At 42.1% G+C, this 25,991-nt stretch overlaps 2 protein-coding genes across 4 annotated transcripts in view; one reads left to right on the plus strand and one right to left on the minus strand.

The window, feature by feature from the left end:
• The window catches only part of lg15h8orf82 (linkage group 15 C8orf82 homolog), a 39,838-nt gene that overhangs the window by 3,306 nt on the left and 10,541 nt on the right, over positions 1 to 25,991 (plus strand). The window lies entirely within an intron of this gene.
• Positions 1 to 25,991, minus strand: part of arhgap39 (Rho GTPase activating protein 39) — a 35,999-nt gene that overhangs the window by 2,902 nt on the left and 7,106 nt on the right. For 2 of the 3 annotated variants that reach the window (XM_057352024.1, XM_057352026.1), the window contains exons 2-9: positions 18,057 to 18,446; positions 13,847 to 15,023; positions 12,182 to 12,346; positions 11,695 to 12,094; positions 7,902 to 7,975; positions 6,595 to 6,794; positions 5,907 to 5,998; positions 111 to 280 (exon numbers count right to left, since the gene is read on the minus strand). In XM_057352024.1, the coding sequence (XP_057208007.1) occupies positions 111 to 280; positions 5,907 to 5,998; positions 6,595 to 6,794; positions 7,902 to 7,975; positions 11,695 to 12,094; positions 12,182 to 12,346; positions 13,847 to 15,023; positions 18,057 to 18,446 (2,668 nt within the window). The remainder of the gene's footprint in view (positions 1 to 110; positions 281 to 5,906; positions 5,999 to 6,594; positions 6,795 to 7,901; positions 7,976 to 11,694; positions 12,095 to 12,181; positions 12,347 to 13,846; positions 15,024 to 18,056; positions 18,447 to 25,991) is intronic. The other variant, XM_057352025.1, reaches the window with a different exon arrangement.

Consider the following 25,991-nt stretch of genomic DNA (forward strand, 5'->3'; position numbering starts at 1 on the left):
GAAGAGACAGACATGCGGAGAGATAGACAGGTGGACACAGATAGGTGAAGAGACAGACAGACATGCGGACAGACAGACATATGATTTGAAAGGCAGGCAGGCAGACAGACCTGTAGGAAGCGGATGAGGTAGCAGAGCACCAGTTTGTTGATGTGAGGGAGATTGAGAACGACGTTTACAGCAGCAGATGGATTATCATAATTCATGACACACTCCTCATAAAACTCATGAGGAATCACAGGCTCCTCCAGCTCTCTGTACCACAACTTCAACAGAGACGCTGCACACACACAGACACACAGACAGACAGACAGACACAGAGAGGTGATTAAAGGGTCATAGCGTTTCTAAAGCCACAAAAGTACAGAAAGTCCATTTCTCTCCATTTAATCTCAGATCATCACATGACTGAGCTTCATCTGCAGGAGCTGAACACGCTGCCTGGGGTTTAGACAGCACAAGAGATGCAAAAAGGTTCAAAGATGCTTGTCTCTGATCATGCAACAAAAGAGTGGGACAAAAATAGCTCAAAATGAAAATTCAGCCGTTCCAAACCTGTATTCATTTCTTTGTTCTGATAAACACAAAGAAAGATATTTGGAAAAATGTTATCAGCTGACATTTAAGAGACATCATTGACTACCATAGTAGGAAAAACCACTATCATTTGTTTGTTCTGTTGAACACTTTTTTTTAGCTCTATTCGAACGGTAATTGTTTCTCACCAGGGCGTCTGTAACAATAAATCTGCATGGCTCCTCGGTGATGAAACTCATGCATTCGGGCAAACATCAAATCACGGTGTATGAGTGAGTTTGTAATCCTGCGAACCCGGAAAATGCACGTCTCACGTGCTCAGTCACATGACAATTATAATGGAATAAAATCGATATTTGTAAATGGATGTTTCTATCTGTCTGCAGAAGCGCTTCAGGTGTGCGTGTGATGTGACATTATGTGCGTCATGTTGTGCTGTTTACGTTAACATTTACGGTATTTTCAACGCATCAGACATTATAATCGCTGAACCTCCTAAAGAGCAACACTCTACGGTGCTGTTAAGTGGTCACAGCGGACTTACAAGACGTATTTTACATGCACATGACAGAATTTCAGAGTCCCCTTTAGCTTTTTTTTGAGGGGAAATGAGAAACAAAGTTCAGAGCTTGCAGAATTTAATATGACAACATATATTTACATGTGCAAACTTTAATGTAAATGCTGATAAACCAGATGATAATCATAAAACTGTGTTGTGAATTGATGGTGTAAATTGCATGTGAATCGATTAATGGCATCCCGAATTAAAGTTTGTCTTTATATAATATATGTCTGTGCACTGTGAATATTCAAATGTATTTATAAACACAAAAACATACACATACATGTAGATATATTTAGGACATATTTAGATGTATTTATTTACATTTACCAATAATTGCGATTATATACTGTATAAATGTTTATTAATTTTTATTTTCTTCCTTAAATATGTGCATGTACGTGTATATGTTTATAATTGCACAATTCATATGTACAGTACACAGACATATATTATGTAAACACAAACTTTAATTCGGGAAGCAATTAATTGTGAGTAATCACTTGACAGCCCTAATTATGATTTTTTTCCTTCTTATTCTAATGTAGTATATTTTTGATGCAAATTGTTGTTTGGAGCTCACGATGACATGAACACATCACGAATTTTAAGTCCAGTTTTGTTTCTTCTATACAGTAATCTTGGCACAGCGTTGGATGGTTGTCTGTGCCGAGATATTCAGACATGAGATTCAGAGCGGCGCGTCAGAAGTGTGTTAGCGGGTAATGTAACGCTCTGACCTGGAATCAGATTTCTAGAAAGCACTTCAATGGAACACACTTTGTGAATATGGGTTGATCAATAAGCAAAAGCAATTCTATAAATCACATCGTTTCTAAAAGACTTACAGTCAGACATTATCACAGATGTGTATATAAACACATGAAAAGATGTTAAAGTATAGTGAAAAGGCTTGTGGGAGCTCTCGATCTCCCACTGTGCGTGTGACGAGAGAGAGAGATTTATATTCCCAGACAAATGGGACGTGGCACAAAGCTTGAGGCTACAGGTGTGTGCTGGCATGTGTGTGTAAAGGTGTGTAAGTGAGTTTGTGTGTGAGGGTGTGTGTGTGTGTGTACTTGTACATCTATATTTGTGAGGACCGGTTTGAGGCGTAGACCAGCGGTGTGAGGACAAGGAGAGTAAAGTGAGGACATTTTGGCCGGTCCTCACTTCCAGAGACCCCTTTAAAGGGCTGTTTGAGGGTGAAGACTTGGTTTTAGGGTTTAGGTTATAATCAGGTTTAGGGTCAGGGTTAGGGTCAGGCATGTACTTCTGATGGTTAGGATGACGGGCTAGAGATCGCATTGCATCAATGTATGTCTTCATAAAGATAGCTGCGCAAACAACTGTGTGTGTGTGTGTGAGGGTGTGGCAGCATTTATTTTAGAATAACAGGTCAAATGAGTTTCTTGACTTTTCTTGGCTTTAGCTTGTGTGGTGGTGACCAGAGCCGGCCCTCCCTATGAGCTAACTAAGCGGCTTCTTAGGGCCTCGCCGCCACTAGGGGGCCCCCAAGAGCACAAGAAATTACAGCTTTTTTTGTGATATACCTGTATTCAGGACACACATCCATTTTCTCACATAGGGCCGTACACAGTGTTCGAATTGAGGGGGGGCTGGGGCAGTCCCGGACCCCTCATAAGCCTTAAGGGACCTCTCATAAGGTCTAAAATAGTGAACTTGGGGGTCCCCTGGTTTTTCATTAAAACTAGACAACTAAAAACACAAAATTATTTTTTTGACAAATTATCATGCTAAAACAAAACACTTTTGTCCATTATGTGTACAAATTTCATAAAACTAAAATGTAATTTTATCTGAAAAATCCACGCATGCTCAAGCGCGCCACACAGTGTTCAATGAAGTCATGTTGAAGTCATATTGAAAGCGTTTATCTTAAAACTTTACAGTTAGCCTAGTATAATTTTGATGTGCAAGTATTTCTTTATGTACGATGTTATCTCACATTGTCAAAACAGATGCAACGCAGTACTGAGCCACTAAAGGGACATACAGGTGGTGGAAAAATAGGAAAGGGAGTGAAAATATTTTAAATATTTTGCTCTTCCCAACAGTAAGTTCCTTTGCAAAACGTTTGCGTTTCCCCAAGAATATTTTTCTTTCCCTCAGAAAACTTTTGCATTCCCCAGAGATTATTTTGCTCTCCCTTCTGCAAACATGAGCTCCGACTTTGACGAGAAGGCTTCTGAGAACTTTTGCCCACAGGAATGACATTCGTTTTTCTTATTCTGCATTGGTTCATATGGATTATTTCATGTACTTGATCTACATTGTCAGGAGATGAATCACGTTTAAAACGCTCATACCCTCTCCCTCAGTGGCTCCAATGATTTTTTTTAATATTCCAAAAAAAGGGAACAGCACCGCATTACAATAATATAAAGAACAAGAATGAAAGGACAAGAAAAAAATAAGGAAAATAAGAGGACCGGAAAATTTCAATTAGTAAGAAAATGTTATCATACGTTTAGAAAAACTTGTCATTCTTATTGCTATAAATAAATTTAAGAGATTTTACAATGAGTGAAATCTCAGCAAGAAAGACATCAAACCTAGGGAAAATGTTATTAAAAAAATCTAGGCTACAACGCAAAATAAATAAATAAATTAACAGGAAGATCGATTGCATGGTCACTGCAAAAAACACAGAAATATGTCTTTTAATTTCTACCTCATGTGGATCTCTTTTAATGGATTATCAACACGTTAAGGACATTTATGCGTGTAATGTGGTCAAATTACTACAATGATCCAAACTATCATGTGATTGACACTTGTACTGGCAGCTCCGTCTGTTTGTTTTATTGAAGACTGGTTAGGGGACCCCCAAGAGCCTTGACACAATTCGAACACTGGCCGTACACACTCATTTTTTCTGTGGTTTGTGTCAAAATTTTTGAAATTACTGACTAAACCCAACATTGCAATAGCAAAATAAGTGAGGTGGCCAATCAGATGAAAGGAGGCGGGAGTTACTGGTTTCAGAGCCGAGCAGTGACCAATCAAATCAAAGAAGACGGAGCTATACCGTCACGTCTTCAGCTGTTCAGCAAGACGCTTCAATCATAAAGTTGAAAGAGTGCTGTGCAACACACGACATACTGTAAGTGACTAAAACATTCAATAATTGAGAACTGTTTAGTGTTTAACGATAGAAATGATGAACATCCGACAGTATTCACTGAAGCAAACGACAAAATGCTGATTTAGATGAAAAATATGTAATTTGTGATTCATGTAATTTATAATTATCCGTCAATTCAGCATTTTATTTGGGACAAGGTTAAGCATAATTGTGTGCATATTGTAAATTAATTTAATGGTTATCAAGTAAATACACTAAATTAATAAATAAAAAAGATTAAATCATCCTCAAGGGCTTTGTGGCTTTAAAAGGGTGTTTATAGTTTGTGGTTAAAATAAAATAAAAATGATTTTTAAGATCAAATCTTTGCAAATAGTTAAATGCATTGAACAATAAATTCCACAATCTTTGTATGGTCTGTGCTCAAAATTTAAAGGGACAGATCACCTACAATTGGCAGTAATGAAATTATCAAATGTTTTGACAATCACAAAACACTTAATGCAAAGTTTATGTGTTTTTGTTTTTATGACATCCATGCATCCCAAACACATCTACAACTAATAGAATTGTGTTTGTTAGATTTAAAGTGTGCGTACCAAATAATCAAATACTGACAATAATCGATTGTATTGGGGGTACAGGGGGACCCCCAAATAAAATTCTGCTTAGGGCCCCGTAAAGGCTTGGGCCGGCCCTGGTGGTGACAAAAACATGTTATGATTTATTGAGTAAAGTGTTATGTCTCAGGTTTACTGTCATTGTTCACTGTCAGTAATAATATAGATATTCAGCACTTAAAGAATGTTTGTCATCATCCAGTACCTCAGACATGATGGATTTTTGTAGGCCAACCCGGAAGTTAGCACCGCGCGGTTTCCCTCGACTGAAAGCCTATGCATTATCCCATAGGCTTTTGAAAGATTGCAAAAATAAGATCTGCGATTAACAAATGATCATGATGTTTACACGTTTTGTCTATCCAGATAATATTTACAGATTAACAAAATATTTGCTATTTTTGAAGCCTAAATACTAGGGATGTAACAATATTATCAATTTCATGGCATTGCAATAGCAAAACTGTCTCAATATGATCGTGGTCACAGGACTGTATGAAATGATACTGTAGGTCTTCCGTACCTTTAACACAGAGAATGTTAAACAATATAATGGATATTACCTCTGTCAAGGTCCAGCTGGTGCAGTTTTTTATTTTATAAGAGGGAGTTTTGAGTCATTTGACCTATCTCATACCTCATACCTTAAAGCAACAGTTATTATTAGACAATGAAGAGAAGAATTAAGAGCGCTCGATATCAACGTCACCACCGCGAAGCCTCCGACAACATTCTCAAACTTTATTAAAAACGTGTTTCCTGCATTATTTGTGAGATTTATATGCGCGATGACGTCTAACGTCCCCGCCAACGGAAGTAGTCGATTTTAGCAACTTGTTAGCAACCGCCGTTTCAAAGACACAATAAAGGTTTAAACAATCACAAGCCTAATAGATTAAAACGTGAAAATATTTAGAGGTTTTGTTAACCACAGACCTTATCGACATAAGGCGATTTACCAAAAACCCATAGGGGCGATGGAACCGGAAGTCCTAAAATGCTAACTCGCTTCCGAGGGTTAAAACAGAAAAATAGGTCATCTCTGTGGCACTCCATATTATTAATGTACACAGACCTGGAATATGCGGATCCTCGAGGCCTGTCGGCACCTTCCATTGATCCACCTGTAGTTTCAGTGCGTTTACTTCATCGATATCTCCCGGCACTCTGAAAAACAAACAAACAAACAAACAAACACACATCACCAGCCTGTGGTATTACTCTGGAATACTCGATTCTGATTGGTCAGTTGTGACACTTCAGGTCTGTTATCCTGATAACACCATCAATGATGCGGGTACTGTGAGGCATCTTGACCGGAACCACTTTCATGTTTAACGTATCCCTCCGCCGCGTCGCTTTTATCATACCAGCTTTGTTTTTGTTCAATGAGTTTCAATTCAATACTGTAGTCATGTGACTCAAGACATAAACCCAGAGTTTAAATTCTAACGATGAAAATATTCCTGATGTCCGGGTGTTTATCGGACTCGCTTGGCAAAGCTGAACTTTGGACTCAGTGACAGTCTCATCGCATTAGTCTTGGCTCTTAACTCACCGGACAAAGGCGTTCTGGTGGTCTTATGATAATGAGGAATCGCTGGATCGAACACTGATAGAGTTTCTGCTGTTTATCTGTAGCTGTTGTTCTAGAATAATCTGCTGTGTAAAGAAATCTGCGTCCTAATACGAGTAATCAATATTCAAATACAGACTCGCTCTCACACTGGAGCGATGAAAAGTGTTGATGAAGCACATCTGACCTGAAGATTCCTTCAGTCTGATCACCGTTCAAGCCAAGAACTTCTTCAGAGAGCCGCGTCTGTACCCATGGCAACTGTCGGTCGGGGTAACGCTCCTTCTGCATGGCCATCACCTCCTCCAGAGACGAGCCGAACATGGAGAGCCTGAAGATGGCGTTCCGAGCGTGGGCGATCTCCTCCAGCGACGGCTTGTTCAGACCCTTCAGACACAGAGGGGGGATTATCTGGTGAACACTTGGCAACCCGACGAGGTCAAACAAAACTGTGTTTGTGTGCTGAACAAGAACGTGGCTTTCCTCCAAAAACCTCGTGAAATCTGGAACTCATCTGAAAGACTCGCTCGTAAATCATAGAAAACCTTCTCTAGCTTTACACGTTGCTCGTGTTTTATCAACTTAGTCTTAGATGTTTCTCCTAAAACGGCTAAAACAGGAACAAATGAGACGTGAAACACAGTCTGGAGGTGTAAAATGAATGTAGATTGTAGAAGTAAAATAATCTGAATTTGAGAAAGAAAAGAAATGTTTGAGTTCATACTGAGATCTTCAATAATAGTGACAAATCTGAGCTCAGTTTGACACGCTGTTGACAGCTCTTCTCTGAGACGCAGATGAGATTTGAACAAAACTCTCCAGTCGCTCTCCATTTAATCTCATTGATGTCCAGGAGGAATAATTGAGATCTTAAAGTCCCGGTGAAATTAAAAATAAGGATGCCTATTTTTTCATGAAATATTGCAGCGTTTATTGTTAATAGTTGATCAATGTGAGTCGTTCTCTTTTTAAAATTCGTGTGTCCTCATAATCTTCAGTTAAAATCTGAAAAGGCACTTCCTTCCTGTAATGACTATCCATCTTAAATGACGTATGTTAGACGGCATGGGCGGAGCATCCGTTAACTCCTCTCCTTCAACTGTCAGTCTGCTGCCAGTTTCATTTTTAAAATGTTTTTATACATCCAATCAAATCGCAGAGAAAGACAAAAGCCACGCCCACTATTTTTCTCATTCAAAATTCAATTTCACTCGGAAATGCGTCAAAATACGGAAGTACTTACGGTCCACGGGGACCTTAAAAAGGGATCTCTTGTGTGATTTGTCTTTCTTCTATCTTGGATGAGTTTTTCTCACTAAGCAATGCATTATGGGATTACAGTTTCAGTGACTCACTGAACTCTCCTGAGGCGACTGGCATCCGAAGTAAAGTGAAAGTATTTTTCACACGACCAATCGGCATATGCATGACGCTGAGTCTTCTACAGAACGTGCTAAACAATCCATTACACCAGAAAGTAAGAGAAGGACAAACCTTTTTGGCACCGGTGAGCGCTGATTTCTGGAGTTTACGGTAACAGTATTTTGCATAGCTGCTTATCGCCACTCCTGTAAGAGAAAACACAAACGGGTCATTCTCACGAGACCACTGAAACATCATGCCAGTAAAGATTCGAATGATAAAACATACAATTTGGTAACACAAAAAATGATCGTAATAAAGATAATTGTGTAAAACTTAATTTTGATATAGGAATGAATTATTTCTGTATTTTTGCTTTTCTGATAAAATTCTCATAACCTTGACAAGTCCCAATTTGTTTGAGTGCATTGTATGTGAGTAAAATTAAAATATTCTGGAAAAAAAACCAATTGGGTGTCATGGCTCTGCTTCCTTAGTCATGTTTTTCTTGGTCCTGTAGCAGAGCCATGACAAAGTCTTTGGTTATGTGTGGAGAGAAACATATTATTGTCCATTTGACAATGGTGTACGTTCTCTCCAGTGTCTTGTCATTGACCCCATTCCTCTCGTTTCCTCGTTATCCTTCCCTGAGTGTTTCATTACCCACACCTGCCCCATGTCGTTATCCCTCGTTTGTCTTCCCTATATATACCCTCTTGTTTCATTGTCCTGTGTTCGGTCATTGTATCTGTATGCGTGTGCTATGTGCTGTATTCAGTTGTCTTGTTGCTCGTCCAGTGTGTTCCGGTATTGCCTGTTCCTGTCGTGCTGTTTCAAGTCATAGTAAGTGTTTGAGTTTAGTTTATGTCAAGTGTTGTTTTAGTTCAGTTTAGTGCAAGTTAGTCTTCGTCCCGTTTTCCTGTTTCAGTTTTCCCCCATCGGGTTTTGTTTTTTGTTAATAAAGTCTTGTTTTGTTAACCCCTTCACTGCTGCCTGCAATTGGGTTCTTTCTGCCAATTCCCTGACAGAATGACCGAACCAATCGAACCCAGCAGGCGGCTCCCAAGGAGGCAAGGCGTCGTCTCCCCGATCCGCCTGAGCCACTTGCTACTGGGGTTCCGCAGGGGAATTATGGGGACCGGAGTTCGCCAGAGCATTCTCGGCGGTGGCAGAGGCGACCGGGTTCAGTGATGCGGAGTTGAAGCAATCTTCAACTGCTGCCTCACCCGGCGCCTCACACCGTCGGAGAAGAGGCTGCTGGCTCCTCTCGGGTTCTGCGGATATGGTCAGGTACGTGGCCAACCGGGATGATCGGGAGTGGGTTCATTTGGAACTTCCGCTCCACGGTCGAGCGTCCCGGGGGGTTTCGTCCTGGCTGCCGCTGCCCGGGGGGACTCAGTACCCTCTGGCTGGAGCTCCACGGTTCCCGGTTCCCTGGCGGCGACGTGGCGAGTGGGGAAGAAGGACTCGGGGATGACGTCTGGGGTTCCCCCAACGCTGAATACCTCCGGTCCCCACGGGTCGCCAAAGATGGCTGCAGACCGGGGTGCGGAAGAAGGAGGAAGGACTCACGGGGGAACGTGCTGTCCAGTGCAGCCGGCCACCACTCCGGTGCAGCCGGCGTCCAGTCCGGTGCAACCAGAGATCCGAGCCGGTCGTCCAGTCCGGTGCAGCCGGCGTCCAAGTCCGGTGCAGCCGGGTCCAGTCCGGTGATCCAGCCGGCGTCCAGTCGGTGATCCAGCCGGCGTCCAGTCGGTGATCCAGCCGGCTCCAGTCGGTGATCCAGCCGGCGTCCAGTCCGGGATCCAGCCGGCGTCCAGTCCGGGATCCAGCCGGCGTCCAGTCGTCCAGCCGGTCCAGCCGGCGTCCAGCCGGATCCAGCCGGCGTCAGCCATCCAGCCGGCGCCATCCAGCCGGCGGCCATCCAGCCGGCGTCCCAGCCGGCCATCCAGCCGGCGTCCCAGCCGGCCATCCAGCCGGCCTTCCAGCCGGCCTTCCAGCCGGCGTCAAGCCCTGTCCAGCCGGCCTTCCAGCCGGCGTCAAGCCCTGTCCAGCCGGCCTTCCAGCCGGCGTCAAGCCCTGTCCAGCCGGCCTTCCAGCCGGCGTCAAGCCCTGTCCAGCCGGCCTTCCAGCCGGCGTCAAGCCCTGTCCAGCCGGCCTTCCAGCCGGCGTCAAGCCCTGTCCAGCCGGCCTTCCAGCCGGCGTCAAGCCCTGTCCAGCCGGCCTTCCAGCCGGCGTCAAGCCCTGTCCAGCCGGCCTTCCAGCCGGGTCCCAGACTCCCAGGGGACTTCCCTCCCAGGACTTATCCTAATCCCCCAGGACTCGCGCCCTCGAGCGCAGCCGGGGACTTGGACTTTCCCCCCCCCATGGACTGCCCCCTATGGGCCCTTGTTTGCCCACCCCCCTCCCATGTTTGTTTTCTTTGTCCACCCCAGTCCTGTGTTTGTTGTCATGTCTCCCACTTGTATGTTGTCTGGTTTTGTCTATTGATCTCTGTCTGCACTGCTGTCTAGTTACCCCTGTGAGCCACTGGATGGTTCTTAAGGGGTTCGTCATTCTGCTTCCTTAGTCATGTTTTTCTTGGTCCTGTAGCAGAGCCATGACAAAGTCTTTGGTTATGTGTGGAGAGAAACATATTATTGTCCATTTGACAATGGTGTACGTTCTCTCCAGTGTCTTGTCATTGACCCCATTCCTCTCGTTTCCTCGTTATCCTTCCCTGAGTGTTTCATTACCCACACCTGCCCCATGTCGTTATCCCTCGTTTGTCTTACCCTATATAATACCCTCATGTTTCATTGTCCTGTGTTCGGTCATTGTATCTGTATGCGTGTGCTATGTGCTGTATTCAGTTGTCTTGTTGCTCGTCCAGTGTGTTCCGGTATTGCCTGTTCCTGTCGTACTGTTTCTGTCAAGTGTTGTTTTAGTTCAGTTTAGTGCAAGTTAGTCTTCGTCCCGTTTTCCTGTTGTCAGTTTTCCCCCATCGAGGGTTTTGTTTTGTGTAATAAAGTCTTGTTTTGTTAACCCCTTCACTGCTGCCTGCAATTGGGTTCTTTCTGCCAATTCCGTGACATTGGGTGTTCTACTAGATGTTCTCAAATGACAAAAAATGTATCGACAGAATATTCATGTGTTATAAAAATCAAGAAATAGTGGAAGAAAGAAGTGTCCAGGACTGATATTCTCATCCTCCGTATCGTTTTTTAAAGGGATAGTTCATCCAAAAAAGAAAATTCTGTCATCATTTACTCACGCTCATGTCATTTCATACCTGTATAAATGACTTTGTTCCGATGACCACAGAGAAAGATATTTGGAAGAATGTGAGTCATTTTCAGTTCCGGGACATCATTGACTGCCATAGTAGGAAGAATTAAATGGTGGTCAAAGGTGCCCCAGAACTCTTCAAAATATCTCATTATGTGTTCAACAGAACCAAAAAATACAACATTTTGTTTCCTACTATGGTAGTGGATGAAAATTGCTCAAATTCTTCCAAATATCTTTCTCTGTGTTCATTGCAACAAAGACATTTGTACAGGTTTGAAACAACCCGAGGGTGAGTAAATGATGACAGCATTTTCATTTTTAGATGAACTGTCCCTTTAAAGACTGTTTAAACACACACAAAGACCTTTACACTAAGTCTGATTTCAGGGAAAGAAACACATCTACTAGTACCTGTTAAATGGCTGACAAGTTAACAAATCACTTTATATTTTCCTAGTTAAAACCGTAATATTCTCTCTTGTCACGCTGCGTACACGACTTTTTCCCTTCTCATGACCGATACAGGTAGTTTTCTACATTTAAAAAATGTTTCTAATAAAGTGTAATTTAATAATGTCTTATTACGTATGATTAATAAAAACGTACAACTCTGAATATTTACTCTAGTAGCCATTGGATGGAAGTGTTTTTTTACCCTTGGTGTCGTTCAGAGGGTCCATGTGTCTGTAGATGTATCCCTCCAGGTAGTTGTGAAAGCGAGGGGTGGGGGGGAAGAAGGCCAAACAGATGGCCATGAGCTCCCAGCCCCTCTGAAGACTGTCATAGCGGAAGTTCTCAGTGGTCTGGCGACACAGCTGGATGAAGAGCTCATCCCTCAGACCCTGACAGCTCCATCCTCTCACCACCACCTCCAGAGCCACGGACAGCGGCTCTACTTTCCCTCGCCGGTCGCCCATGTACGTCTGGATGAGTTTGAAGAGATCCACGGCATCGCGTTTGACCGTCCGGTCCGTGGTCACTATCATGGGTTTCTTGATGGGCTCGCTGCTCCAGGCCAGCATGTTAGCGATGGACACTTTTCTCCGGAACAGACCCTGCGGGACAGACGAGGTCGTGCAGTTTGACACGATTCTGGGTTGACGTGTACCATGTTAAACGCAGGTAAAGGAGCGAGCGCGTACCTGCGTGTGCTTGTTAAAGTGTTTGGAGGCCCAGTTCTCGATGTCCGTCTCTGAGGAGGGTTTGCGAAGCGTGAACTCCTGGAAAATGCCACAGCTCGCGCTGGGCATCATGTTCCGGGCGTTCCGACTCGCCTCGAACTGAGAGCACGCGCCGAGATCTTCAGACTTAGAATAGAAAGATTACACGCTGTTGTCAAACAGCAGAGAGTACAGATCTCAAAACCACATCTATGACTTAAAGGGACGGTTCACCCCAAAATAAAAATTCTGCCCTCCAGTTGTCACAAATCTGTATACATTTCTAGTGGAAATGACAATGGTAGTCAGAAGTGTTGGTTTGCTTTCCGACATTCTTCGAAATATCTTCGTTTGTGTTTAACAAAACAAAGAAATGTATAAAGCAAATGTTCATACCATGGTAGTCAACGGTGGCCAAGAAAGAAGAATCTTTCAAATCAGTACAAAGCAATGTATACAGATTTGGAACATATCGAGGGTGAGTAACTGACAGAATTTTCATTTTTGGGTGAACTGTCCCTTTAAGGCCTAAGAGTCAAGATTTTAATCAAATGTAAAATATATTTTTTATATAAAATATTTACATATACAAAAGTATTAAAAACTGTAAAGTTCATGGAAATCAATCAAACATAGGCCTAAAAAACCCCAAAATAAAATGAGTTAATAATAAATCTAGGATAAGTTGAGGCACTGAAACTATTAACAGGAAACAAAAACGAATATAAAATAAATCAAAACTATATCGTAACATTAAAAAAAATAACGAAATGATAAATAATCCATAAAATGATAAAGCACATAACAGTTTAAGGAATAGCAGATGAGTCGATGTTCCCCAAATATTTAACGCTGTAATGCACATAAACACAATCGTGATAAATATCGTTTAAACAGAAGTATTTATACATTTTGTTAGCTAAAATGAAATGTTTGTTATTGATAGTGTATTTTTTTATATATAAATAATAAATATTAATGTATTTCTGCGATTGTCATGTCAATAATGTTGCAACAACACAACATTGCTCTTTCTATACCTTTTCTTTAGATTTGAGGGTCAATTTTGATTATCTATACAACTTATTTTGGTGAGATTTATGCACACAAATGTTGAGTAAATGCTGTACGTTCGTGTGTGTGCGTAGACTCACATCGACTCATGTTGTGTGATGAAGGGATTGTGGGTACAGGGTTCCTGACATGACTTACATAAGTGCAAAGACTCTTAAATGATGAAATATTCATACGCTAACAGCAGGGCGTGTCTCTGTGTGAATGTCCACACACGACTGTGAAGCTGGAAATGGATTGAGATCTCAGTCTAAACACAGAGTTCTCCAGCATGTCAGCTCTGTTATGCGTTTATTCTCACGTTTGGATGCTCTGAACAGCAGACTGAACTTTAAACATCTTTACACCCTTAAGAAAGTATGACAGTGGTACTGTAAAATATACCTCCTCGTCTTGTTTATTTACCACAGTATTTAAAAAACCAGCAATGCATTACAACACCAGATTCCAAAAATAGATTTCTGAAGTAACTTGTGGTTACCAAGATGTTGCTATGTAGTTGCTAAGGTATTCTCAACACGTCATTGACGTCTGCAGTGAACCGCTGGATGTTTTGGGTCTCATGTTCATTACCTGTGAGGGATGAAGGTACGGTTCAGGAGACGCCAGGTTGGTTTGCACAGACAAACTCTTTTCTAGCAGCGTCTGTGGAAACGCCAGTCGGTCCAGTGTGGCACGTTTCCAGTGGCCGTCCGATTGCGCCAGGGCCTCGTCTTCACTAAACGCCCGCACGACCTGCCCGGGCAGAGGGAGGGGCGTGGCCCCGTCGCTTTCATACCCATCCTTCCCTCCCTGATCGCAGGACACGCCCCCTCGCTGATGTAACAGCTGTTGAGCTTCCCAGGCCAATCGGGCTTGAGTTATCATCCCCCCGAGCCCGGATCCCACGCACTCCCCTTCACCACCCGGAAGTGACGGCTTGCGGTTCTTCCGCTTTCGATTGCCGCCGTTGAGATCGTGACTGTGCTGCAGCGTGAAGGAGCCGCCGTACGATATTCCCGCCGACAGGCTGTTTGAACTGGTGGACCCGTAACTCAGCAGACGCTCTGTGGTCCTAAACCGAGGGGAGGAGCCGGACTGCTCCACGTAGACCAGCTGCTTTACATATTCCCGCCCTGCCACGCTGTACTCCCGCCCGCTGGAGTTATAATCCCGCCCACCGGAGCCGTAGTCCCTCACAGATGAGCTGTAATCCCGCCCGCTGGCGCTATAGTCCCGCCCCGCAGAGCTATAGTCACGCCCGCTTGAGCCGTAATCTCGATCGCCTGTCTTCTCGGGCGTCGAGCTGCGCTGTCTCGTCAAAACCAGTTGACCGTAAGGGGACGGGCTTTGTTTGGGGGAGTGGTACAGGCTTGGTTTCCGAACCGGCGACCTATCGGCGCCATAAAAGGCTGGATCGCAGAGCATGTCAGTAGGCGGTTCCTCATAAATAGGCGGCGATAGGTATTCCGAGGGCGGTTCTTCGTAGAGAGGAGGCTCGTAAGCGTAGCGAGGAGACGAAGGCTGGGAATCCCCCGAGCAACGGCGCTGAGTGCCGGCCAACTCTGCCCTCTTTAGGAATGGTGATTGCGATTGGGGGCGGTCGGATAGGGAATGGGGCGTGGCTTCAGGGTCTGAAGGGGCGTTGCTGGACGATCGCCTGGAGCGCGGAGACGAACAGGAATAACCGTTACCCTGTGTCAGGAAACTGGGCTCCCGTTCGGACACCTTGATGAGCATCCGCTCTCTGGTCCCTGTGCCCCATCTGAACCTGAACAAGAGAAGAGAAAACATACACGGATTTAGTAAAACAGACATTTTTCTTTTCAAATAATTATTTGATAATAGGGCTTCACGGTTTAATTATTGCAAATGTCTTTTAATCATTCAAAAATATGGAAAAATTCATTATAATTTCCAGTTTTTCTGAATTTACTATATTTATTGGTATGTGTTCAGGTAAAATTAGCGTTTTCGTTTCATTCTGTGAGCTACTAACAATATTTCTCCCAAATTGCAAATCAAAATATTGTTTCTGTTTGCATTTATTTGCAGAAAATGAAAACTGGAGAAAAAGGTGAAAATAACAGAAAAGACGCTCTGTATTTTTTCAGAACTCAAATACAAGAAAACAAGTTCAGATTCACTTTCAAGCAATACAACAGTCATATTTCTACATGTGTTTTGGAAATGAAAATATTTTTTCATGTTAATTTCTTCATTTGTCATGCTGTCGTTCTTTCACATTGCTGTTGGATGACTTTATGTCACTCCTGAGGTTTGGTTTTGTTGAAATTCAACAGACACTGGACTGAAATACATTAACATTAATTAAATGAACATTTGGAATGATCTCTAAAAATATATCCTAATATCATTTAAGTGGATTTATAAATTCTATGCATTATCAAATACTGCATTATTTACCAAGTGATCACATTTTTCTTCAATATCTTGCAGCCTTATTTGACACTGTGGTGGTTTATGTAGACATAACGTCATTTTTTAAAGTCTAAATTTATAAAAATTTGTTTTAATTGAGATATTAGTTGTGAAGTTTGGAAACTGTAAGTCTGATCACATACTGTAATATCACAGCTTTGATGTGTCAGCACGAAGCAAATTCTACCGAAAAATGTCATTGTTAGTTAAAAAAAACAACTCCTTCAGGAAGATGTAAGAGGTCTGTGAGTTTTTTGGAAAGCCCTCTGAAAGGTAAAGAAAGAGAAGTGTGTAAAATCAATTAAGCTCTTGGCCATCACGACCTCCTGAAACATCCCCATGACCGGACTGAATCACACCGCCAACAGTGTGTGTGTTTCTTTAGTAGCCGGATTAAAACTCCAATCTCTCTCTCTCTCTCCCGAGAAAGAGTCCCACTACAAAGTGAGCTGTGTGTTCCTCTGGATATTAATTATTCATGGATATCCGACCTTCAAATCAATTTACACATTCTGTGCCTCCTCCTCCTCTGTCACACGAAATCTCTTTTTCTCTCTGCCGTGCTCCCTGTGGGATGAGACTGACACTGTTTGAATTCTAAGCGCTGATGGCTGCTGTATTCTCCAGCGATTCACTTCATTTCATTCATTAATGTCCGACAACATTTTTAAAGATCCAGAGATATTAAACCTCAGGCCATCAGTGTGTCCTTTAGAAAGACCAGCTGTGTTCTTAAACCTGCACTGTAAAAACTAATTTGTTTACTTTACTTAATTGAATTGTGCAAACTCGTTGCCTTTATTCAATTGAGTAAGTGTAACAAAACATCAATAAGTACATTTTAACTTTAACCTCCTAAAGTATTCCTTACTTTTTCTAACTCAAATTTATACTTAAATGAATTAAGTTGAAACCACTAAATTATACCTGTAATTTTATGTTAACTAAACTCAATATTTATTAGTCCTATTACTGCTTTTCTGTTGTCATAAATAAAATAAAAATAGACTTCATGCATGTAAGTTAAAACACAATGAGCAAATAAGATGAGAGATATCTCATTGAATGATGTAACCTCCCACAGCCTAAGCACATGTACCACTCTTCTGAACAATGGTAACCCCAAAACTCAAATATATAACAAACTCTTCTAAAATTTCAAAGATAAATGAACAATAAACACAAACAAGTCTTTATCTTTACTAAACAACACATTTAATAACACTACATTTCCAAATTTACTGCCTAAATGCAGTCTTACGCAAAGCATGATGGGAACTGGAAATGCCTCTCAATCAATCATGTTAAAGGGACACTTCACCCTAAAATGTAAATTCTGTCATCATGTACTCACCTTGGAGTTGTTCCAAATGTGTATAAATGTCTTTGTTCTGATGAACGCAGAGAAAGATATTTGGAAGAATGCTCACAACCAAACAGATCTCAACACCCATTGACTCCCATAGTAGGAAAAAATACAATGGCAGTCAAAAGTGCCCCAGAATTGTTTGCTCTCCTACATTCTTCAAAATATCTTCTTTTGTGTTCAACAGAACAAAACAAAATGATAAAGTAGTTTTTCCTACTATGTGAGTCAATGGGGGGCGAGATCTGTTTGCTTATAAGCATTCTTCCAAATATCTTTCTCTGCGTTCATCACAACAAAGACATTTATACAGATTTGGAACAACTCGAAGGAGAGTAAATGATGACAGAATTTTCTTTTTTGGGTGACGTATCCCTTTAAATTAACTTGTTTACATCGAGTAAATCAAACCATTAATTTGTGAGTGTAAGCTACTTGATTAAATGAATTTCTCTAGCTTAAATCAGCGGAGTTCAAATAACATATCAGTTCTAAAAACTTATTCAGATCGAGTTCTGTGTAATATTCAGCTATTGAGTTAACAAAGCATTTTTCTATTAAGTGAACCTAACTTTTTTTTAAATGACGTAAAATGAACATATTTACATTTAGTTAAGTTCGCTGTTAGGTTTTATAGTGTACTTTTACAAAACTAGTATGTGAAACAGAGCGCATTATTCAATGATGAATGTGTTGAATGTAAAAGTTGGCACATAACATGCATGTTTAATTTAGCGAGAGCCATCCAAATGTAGACCAACAATGTGTCAAACTGAGCTCAGATTCGTCTCGTCTGCAATCAAAAGTCAATATTAGTGAAGATCTCCATATCAACATTTCTCATCAAATTGACTCAAATCCAGATTACGGAGAAACATCTGAGGCAAAGTTGATCCTGAAATGAGACACAACTCACAACATCAAATCTCCTGAGCTATATAAGAGTAACCTCTGAGCTTTCGGGCGAGAGACCTCGGCGACTGTGTTCTCTCTCACCTCTCTCCCTCCTCGCTGGCTGACGTTTTCTCCTCCTGCTCCTGGGATGATGTGGTGCTGACGGCGCTGCGGGCGGGGCTGCTGTCCGCAGACGCGCTGGTCGTCGGGGCAACCGGAGGCGGGGTGGTGTTGGTGTTTTGTTTGAGGGTTTGGAGTTTGGCGAGGGGGATGATGTCACAGCTGTGTGGGCGGTGCCAGACGGTGCGCTGGGTGGAAGCGTTGTAGTAGTAGAATCTGGAGGTTTTGGAGTCGAAGAGCTCCCACCACTGATCCTGCCCGCTGCACTTGATCTGGACACCCGCCGGGGCGTCCCACACGCACTCGCCCGTCAGCAGGTTGGCGTACATGCGCTCTCGAGTCCGCGGCTCGATGATTTCCACCCATTCCAACCTAGAAAACACACACAGAAGAAACACTTTACTGCGCGTTTCGTTTCACTCAGAGAAAATAGAAAATGAAGCCGGTTTTCAGGAGCAGTAAGATTATTTTTACTGTCATGACAACTCCCTCTCCGGATCTCATTAGTGTTAATGCACCTGCGTGTTTGACTTCTGAGAGGTTTTGCTAGAATAATGATTTCTCTCATTAGATTCTCATTACTGCAAGACAGTAAAATAAAACAATTCCATGACAGCATACATTATAGACAAACATGACATACGGACACTAAATCACATGGCACTTGAGGGGGATCATGTGTGCATAAACATGTTAGCACACATGAGAGACGAGACGCACAAACATCATTACAGGACAATTACAGAGCCCGCATGACACGCGCGCACACACTGACATGAGACAGACACACCCACGCACACACACTGACATGAGACAGACACACCCACGCGCACACACACTGACATGAGACAGACACACCCACGCACACACACACTGGCATGAGACAGACACACCCACGCACACACACACTGACATGAGACAGACACACCCACACACACACACACACATGAGACAGACACACCCACGCACACACACACTGACATGAGACAGACACACCCACGCACACACACACTGACATGAGACAGACACACCCACGCACACACACACTGACATGAGACAGACACACCCACGCACACACACACTGACATGAGACAGACACACCCACGCACACACACACTGACATGAGACAGACACACCCACGCACACACACACTGACATGAGACAGACACACCCACGCACACACACACTGACATGAGACAGACACACCCACGCACACACACACTGACATGAGACAGACACACCCACGCACACACACACTGACATGAGACAGACACACCCACGCACACACACACTGACATGAGACAGACACACCCACGCACACACACACTGACATGAGACAGACACACCCACGCACACACACACTGACATGAGACAGACACACCCACGCACACACACACTGACATGAGACAGACACACCCACGCACACACACACTGACATGAGACAGACACACCCACGCGCACACACACTGACATGAGACAGACACACCCACGCACACACACACTGACATGAGACAGACACACCCACGCACACACACTGACATGAGACAGACACACCCACGCACACACACACTGACATGAGACAGACACACCCACGTGCACACACACTGACATGAGACAGACACACCCACGCACACACACACTGACATGAGACAGACACACCCACGCACACACACACTGACATGAGACAGACACACCCATTAACATGCACCAGCATCACCTTCTGTGTGTTGACTGTGTGTGTGAGGACGTGTTTGTTTCTGTGTGTGTGCGTGTGTGTGTATGAGGATGTGTGTGTGCGTGTGTGCATGTGTGTATGAGGATGTGTGTGTGCATGTGTGTGTGTGTAAAAGGATGTTTATGTGTTTTTTTGTGTGCGTGTGTGTGTTTGTGTGTGTACGTGTGTGAGAGGGTGTGTGTGTGTGTGTGTGTGTGTGTGTGTGTAAAAGGATGTGTATGTGTTTTTGTGTGTGTGTGTGTGTGTGTGTGTGTTTGTTTGTGTGTGTATGTGTGTGTGCGTGTGTGTGTGAGAGAATGTGTTTGTTTGTTTGTGTGTGTGATCCTCAGGCCCTTTAATCTCACAGTAAATATCTTCTGATGTCATAATCGAATCGAATCTGCTCTAATCCTGAATAACCTGATCCCCCAAATCCTGTTGAAAGCATTTTTGGGAATCTTGTCAGAGGGGATTCTGGGTAATTTGATTGGTCTGGATCATCCGTCTGAACGTGCTGAAGCATATGATCAGATTCCATGCAGCAGAAGTTTAATATGCTCAGAGATATGCACACTTAATGGATCTACAGACACATCAAGTGTTCTTCGGAAGAACCTACACACACTCAATACTGCATACTACCTAGTGTTCAAATGCATGAGAAGAGCAAGTAAGCCTACATATAAAACCAAAACATTTTTTTAAAGAATTTGCATTTGTATTGTTCTGTTTGACATTTATTTGCTGATCAAGACAAATATTTAAAGAAAACAACAAATATATCTGAATGTATTTCACATAAACATCATTGACTTCTCATGGCCTCGTTTAGAGTTATAGATCATCCTGATCTTTGACAGTGATGTTGTGGGCGGAGTCACAGCAGATGTGCAGCTGTTGATTGACAGGCGTTGTGCTGCAGTGCTGTTAACATCCACCATCTGCAGCAATGACTGTCTCCACCTCACAAAGACGAGGAGGAGAGATTCAGAGCTGTCAATCAAACACGCTGAAGGTAACGGTGTGTGCGGGGGTCTAGAGGGGACGCGCAGGACACACACACAGTGTTTAAAATCTGCTCCAGTCATCATTACTACAAATCAGTTCATGCTAGAGATCACACGTGTGTAAATATGGCATGTGACATAAATCTGTGTTTAGCATTTAAAGGCTTCACATCATAAACCTTTGTATTTGATGGTTTCAAACTATCTTAAACCTGAATCAGTTACCGAATTAAAAAGATGTAAAAATGCCTGTCACGGTTTACTCGCCCTTGTGTCAAAATAAACCTGTGTGCTGTTTTATTTCTGAGAAACACAGAATTTTTTAGGATATGCGACAGTTTACAGTGATCAAATCTGTGTTTCGTGGACAAAATAATAAGAGAATACAGAATGATATGATTATGATTATGAGTTTTTAACAACAGATATTCCCTTCGTGAATAAACTATTCTTTAAAGAGTGACTATTATAATGTCCTTAAGATGACATGTCATGCAGTGTGTAATGTTGCTGTGTGTGAATGTAAGCAGGCCGGGATTACAAGCAGTTCTGTTTTAGCAAGGTTCAGCTGCAGGTGATGGTCGTTCATCCAGGGCGAGATGTCGGCTAGGCATGCTGAAATGCGTGCAGAAACAGTCGGATCGTCAGGCTGAAATGACAGGTGGAGTTGTGTATGATAGGAAAAGCCATGTTTCCGAATGACAGAGCCTAGGGATGTCATATATATAGAAAATAGCAACGGCCCAAGCACTGAGCCCTGAGGCACCCCTGTGTCGAGATGTTGGGACTCAGAGACCTCTCCTCTCCAGGATACTCTAAATGACATACCTGTGAGGTAAGACCTGAACCATTGTAACACCACTCCAGAGACACCTCGCAGCTCGAGCTATAGTCTAACGCAGCTTTTCTTACTCTCTCACTGTATATATATATTGTATATACAGTATATATATATATTATTTAAAGTATATACCCATTTACTATTATCCTAAGATGAAACATAGCCTACTTTTTGTCATTTTGTGAGAGAGAGAGACAGAAGAGAGAGAGAGAGAGAGAGAGAGAGAGAGAGAGAGTGAGAGAGAGAGAGAGAGAGAGAGAGAGAGAGAGAGAGAGAGAGAGAGAGAGAGAGAGAGAGAGAGAGAGAGAGGCTGCGTTTCCATTACCCTTCAAAATGCGCAAATTGAAACACGTCAATTTCGCAAAAACTCCCATGTATCGCCAAAAGGTTCTCACGCTCACATGAGGTGTTTTTCCAAAACTGCAATGGAAACACATTTTGTCGTCACATGGCCATTCGCGGTATGTTTTGGAAGAACATTTGGGAAGATAGGATGTAAGGAATTCACATTAAGTAATATCTTATATTATGGTTGGAAAACGAGTGAGTGCAGTATGGAGATTTATTAGGAACAGTGAGGTAATATGCAAATATATAAGGAAATATAGACATTTCTCTTCACTCTTTCATCACAGTAGGTGGCACTATGCACTAAAGTTTGTTTGCAACCTGCCATAAAACGCACTGAATTTGAATAAGTACCTATATCGGCCGTTAAAACAGTATGTTCTATATAGTATGAGTGGGTGTAGTATGAATACATTTGGGACATACTGCGTCCGCCATGTTTTATGGTCATGTGACCCGTATGCTCTTTGACCTGTGATGTATTAACAACAACCTACACGTGAGAGTTGATAAAAACATAATTTAGTCATGAGAAATTCATTTATTGGCTAAAAACTTTCGTCCGCCTTAAAGTTTTCTGCTATATATTTATTTGATTTACTTTTGAAATGTGACCGTTGCTCAGCTCCCGTGGCATCATGGGATAGATCAGTGTCCATCCGATCCACACTCACCAATCTCGGTGGAAGTAGTAGACCATCCGGCTCTTTCTCGCCTACTGTTTTTTGCATACTGAGGTTTTGGACATACTGTTCATGACTCATGCTCATTTCCCCCTACTATATAGTATGGAAGTAGGCGATTTCGGACGCAGCCGCTTTAATCGAAAAATAATTGTTTAATGGAAACACAGTCATTCCGCAATATGTTTTTAATCGACATTTAAAAAATCTCGCTTTGTTGCACAAATCAGTAATGTAAACCTGGCTAGAGAGAGAGACTGGTGATTTTTGCGTACGTGTGCTTTCAGCTGTCTCTATCTTTTTTCTTATATTTAGAATAAATTTTAGTATGAAAGTTTAAGTAAAACACGATTTGTTTGTGAAAACGTTCGTACGCAGGTTTCACGTGCAAATTGTGAGTAAGCATGCTTAGTGAAGGAGACCCAATGAGTTTAAACGCAATCATAGGAAACAAACGTTACGGTACAGTTTACGTCATTTTTAAATCGTTTTTTTAAATGTTGTTTAATTGAGATTTTAGCCAGCGATTGTAGAAACATCAGTACTCTCCATTCACGTCTTGTTTGAATGTAATAACTGCCCGGAGGCGCATTGCAAACATGGCCGCCGAGTGGCACGACATGAAAACGCTATAACAAAAAGAGAACATTTAGATGTGTTTGTGGGGCGCTGGTACACCGTAAACACCTCACAGTGACCCTGAGAGTCGACCCATGCACGAGGAAGAGTGTGTGTGTGTGTGTGTGTGTCACTGAGTGATGAGTCAATCAGCTCTGCCGCCATAAAAGTCAATTAGTACCTCACACACAGACATCTCATTTCATACAGAATTAATGGACCAATCACTGTCCCAAACTCATCCCCAAATTCAACGTGAAGTCACATCTATTTAAAGATAGAGAATAGAGTGAGGTCAGAGCAGAACTCACAGACGAGACGAATGTACAGAGATTTCCAAGCGCCGGATACAAAAACACAGATTATGTCCACATTATTGTAAGGGTCACAAAGGCCAACCAGAGACGACCTAAAACACAATATTTGATATATTTTAAACAACATATCTGTATGGGAGTGTGATGTTTAATACTGACTGACCTGACAGTCATTTGTGCTTCTCATGCTTCTCAAAAACCGTAATGATGTTAAAGTGTATCTTATATGTGTAAAGTGCAGATCAATTGGTAAATGCATTTGCCATTAAAACAAATGCAAGATTCAATTGATGCATGCTGGATATTTCACCTGAGCACTTACACCTGAGTACAGAATCAACATCACCATCTTCATTAGAATTGTGTGAATTAATATTCACTGCTTTTATAAACACGTGATGATTTCTGAACCCTGACAGAGAGACAGCAAAGCTCTGTCATGAATTTCACAGGGTTTATTAACAAGCAAATGAAGGAAAGAGAGAATCTGAACACGCATGATATGAAATATATTTTATGTTGTCAAGGTCAAATGTGCGTGCATGCGTGTCTGTCTCTCTGCTGTGTTCTCCAGATATAATCTGACACTTTGACCTGCAGATGATCATTATTAATCCTAATAAAAGTCACTCCTGCAGAAAGACTTCATCCACTCTCCTCTCTCTCGCTCTCTCTCTCTCTCTCCTAGAGCTCTGTTTTCATTCTGACCTTCATGAGATGTGAAGTCATGTAAAAACACACATTCTTAAAGAGATCATTCACCCAAAAAATGAAAATTCTGTCATCATTTACTCACCTTCCAGTTGTTCCAAATGTGTATAAATGTCTTTGTTCTGATGAACGCAGAGAAAGATATTTGGAAGAATGCTTGTAACCAAACAGATCTCAACACCCATTGACTCCCATAGTAGGAAAAAATACTATGGTAGACAAAAGTGGCCCAGAACTGTTTGCTCTCCTACATTCTTCAAAATATCTTCTTTTGTCTTCAACAGAACAAAACAAAATGATAAAATATTTTTTTCCTACTATGTGAGTCAATGGGTGTTGAGATCTGTTTGGTTACAAGCATTCTTCCAAATATCTTTCTCTGCGTTCATCAGAACAAAGACATTTATACAGATTTGGAACAACTCGAAGGTGAGTAAATGATGACAGAATTTTCATTTTTGGGTGAACTGTCGCTTTAAGAGATCCTGCCTCTGAATAAAGCTGGTGCACCCATAATAAACATAGAATTAAAAAAAATTCTCAAAATTAACTCAAAAATCCGATCAGATTTCTCCTTCGGTGTGAGGAGGTCAGGGCTGCGTTCAGACAGGTAACAGTGATGACAGCAAACATCACGCCTTTTAATCTCCTGTATTTACAGCAATTAAAACCTCAATGAAGACAGAATTACACAAGCTGATGGAACAAATAAAAGTACATCCAAGCGGCGTGCGACAGAGTTAAAGTCTTTGGAGAAATAACAGGAAGATAAAACTGGATCAGGATTTTGTGTGTGTGTGTGTGTGTGTGAATCTCTCCTGTCAATCATGTCTCGGGTTGCTAAGGGCTGGGCGGAGCTGAAGCAGTCAGTCAGACTGACGTCACACGTCTTTCGCCAAAGGAAGTAGTCGCTTATAGCAACTTGTTAGCAACCGCCGTTTTTAAGACACAGTAAGGCTTTAAAAAATCACAAGCAGGTTATAATTGGTGTGTTTTAATAAAACGTGAAAATATTTAGATTTATTTTCTTTACCACAGACTTTATTTCAGGCGATTTATCAAAAACCCATTTTCGGAGTATGGAGTAAATAAGAAAATAAACCGAACTTGAACTATTTGCACTGAAATAGGAAGTGAAGGCGGGACTTAGCGAGTAGCTCCTCCCCCTTCTAAAAAAGCCAATAGCAGGACAGGGCAGTTGAGATTCTATGAAGCATTTGCTTGGTTACACAAATGTAAAGAGAAGTGCAGAATGATGTCATAAAGAGCTTCAATTTTCATTTCATAGCAACACGCAGTCACAGTTTAACAGAAAACTGAGAAGAGTATGTCACCATCAACACCTGTTGGATCTTTTCTTGACTTTGTTATTATTATGAGAATCCTTCCTGTCTTCATGATTAATGCACTTCTAACAGAAGAAAGATGTGAACACACACAGAACACAGCACGCATGTCGTTCAAAGCTCACGTGTTGGTTGGGTGACAAATGGTCGAGTCGTCTGCCTGCAAAAGTGACATTTGAGGTCTGAAAATAGCGATGAGGGCCCTGCGTTCAACATGTGCACGAAAATCCAACTGTTCAAATAAACATTTCCATCATATCTCCATCACACACACGCACACACAGCTGCGGTTCTTCTAGCATCTCCACGAGGTAAAAATCAACTCAGATATC

Source organism: Triplophysa rosa, linkage group LG15 (genome assembly GCF_024868665.1).
Source record: "Triplophysa rosa linkage group LG15, Trosa_1v2, whole genome shotgun sequence".
Classification (NCBI taxonomy): domain Eukaryota; kingdom Metazoa; phylum Chordata; class Actinopteri; order Cypriniformes; family Nemacheilidae; genus Triplophysa; species Triplophysa rosa.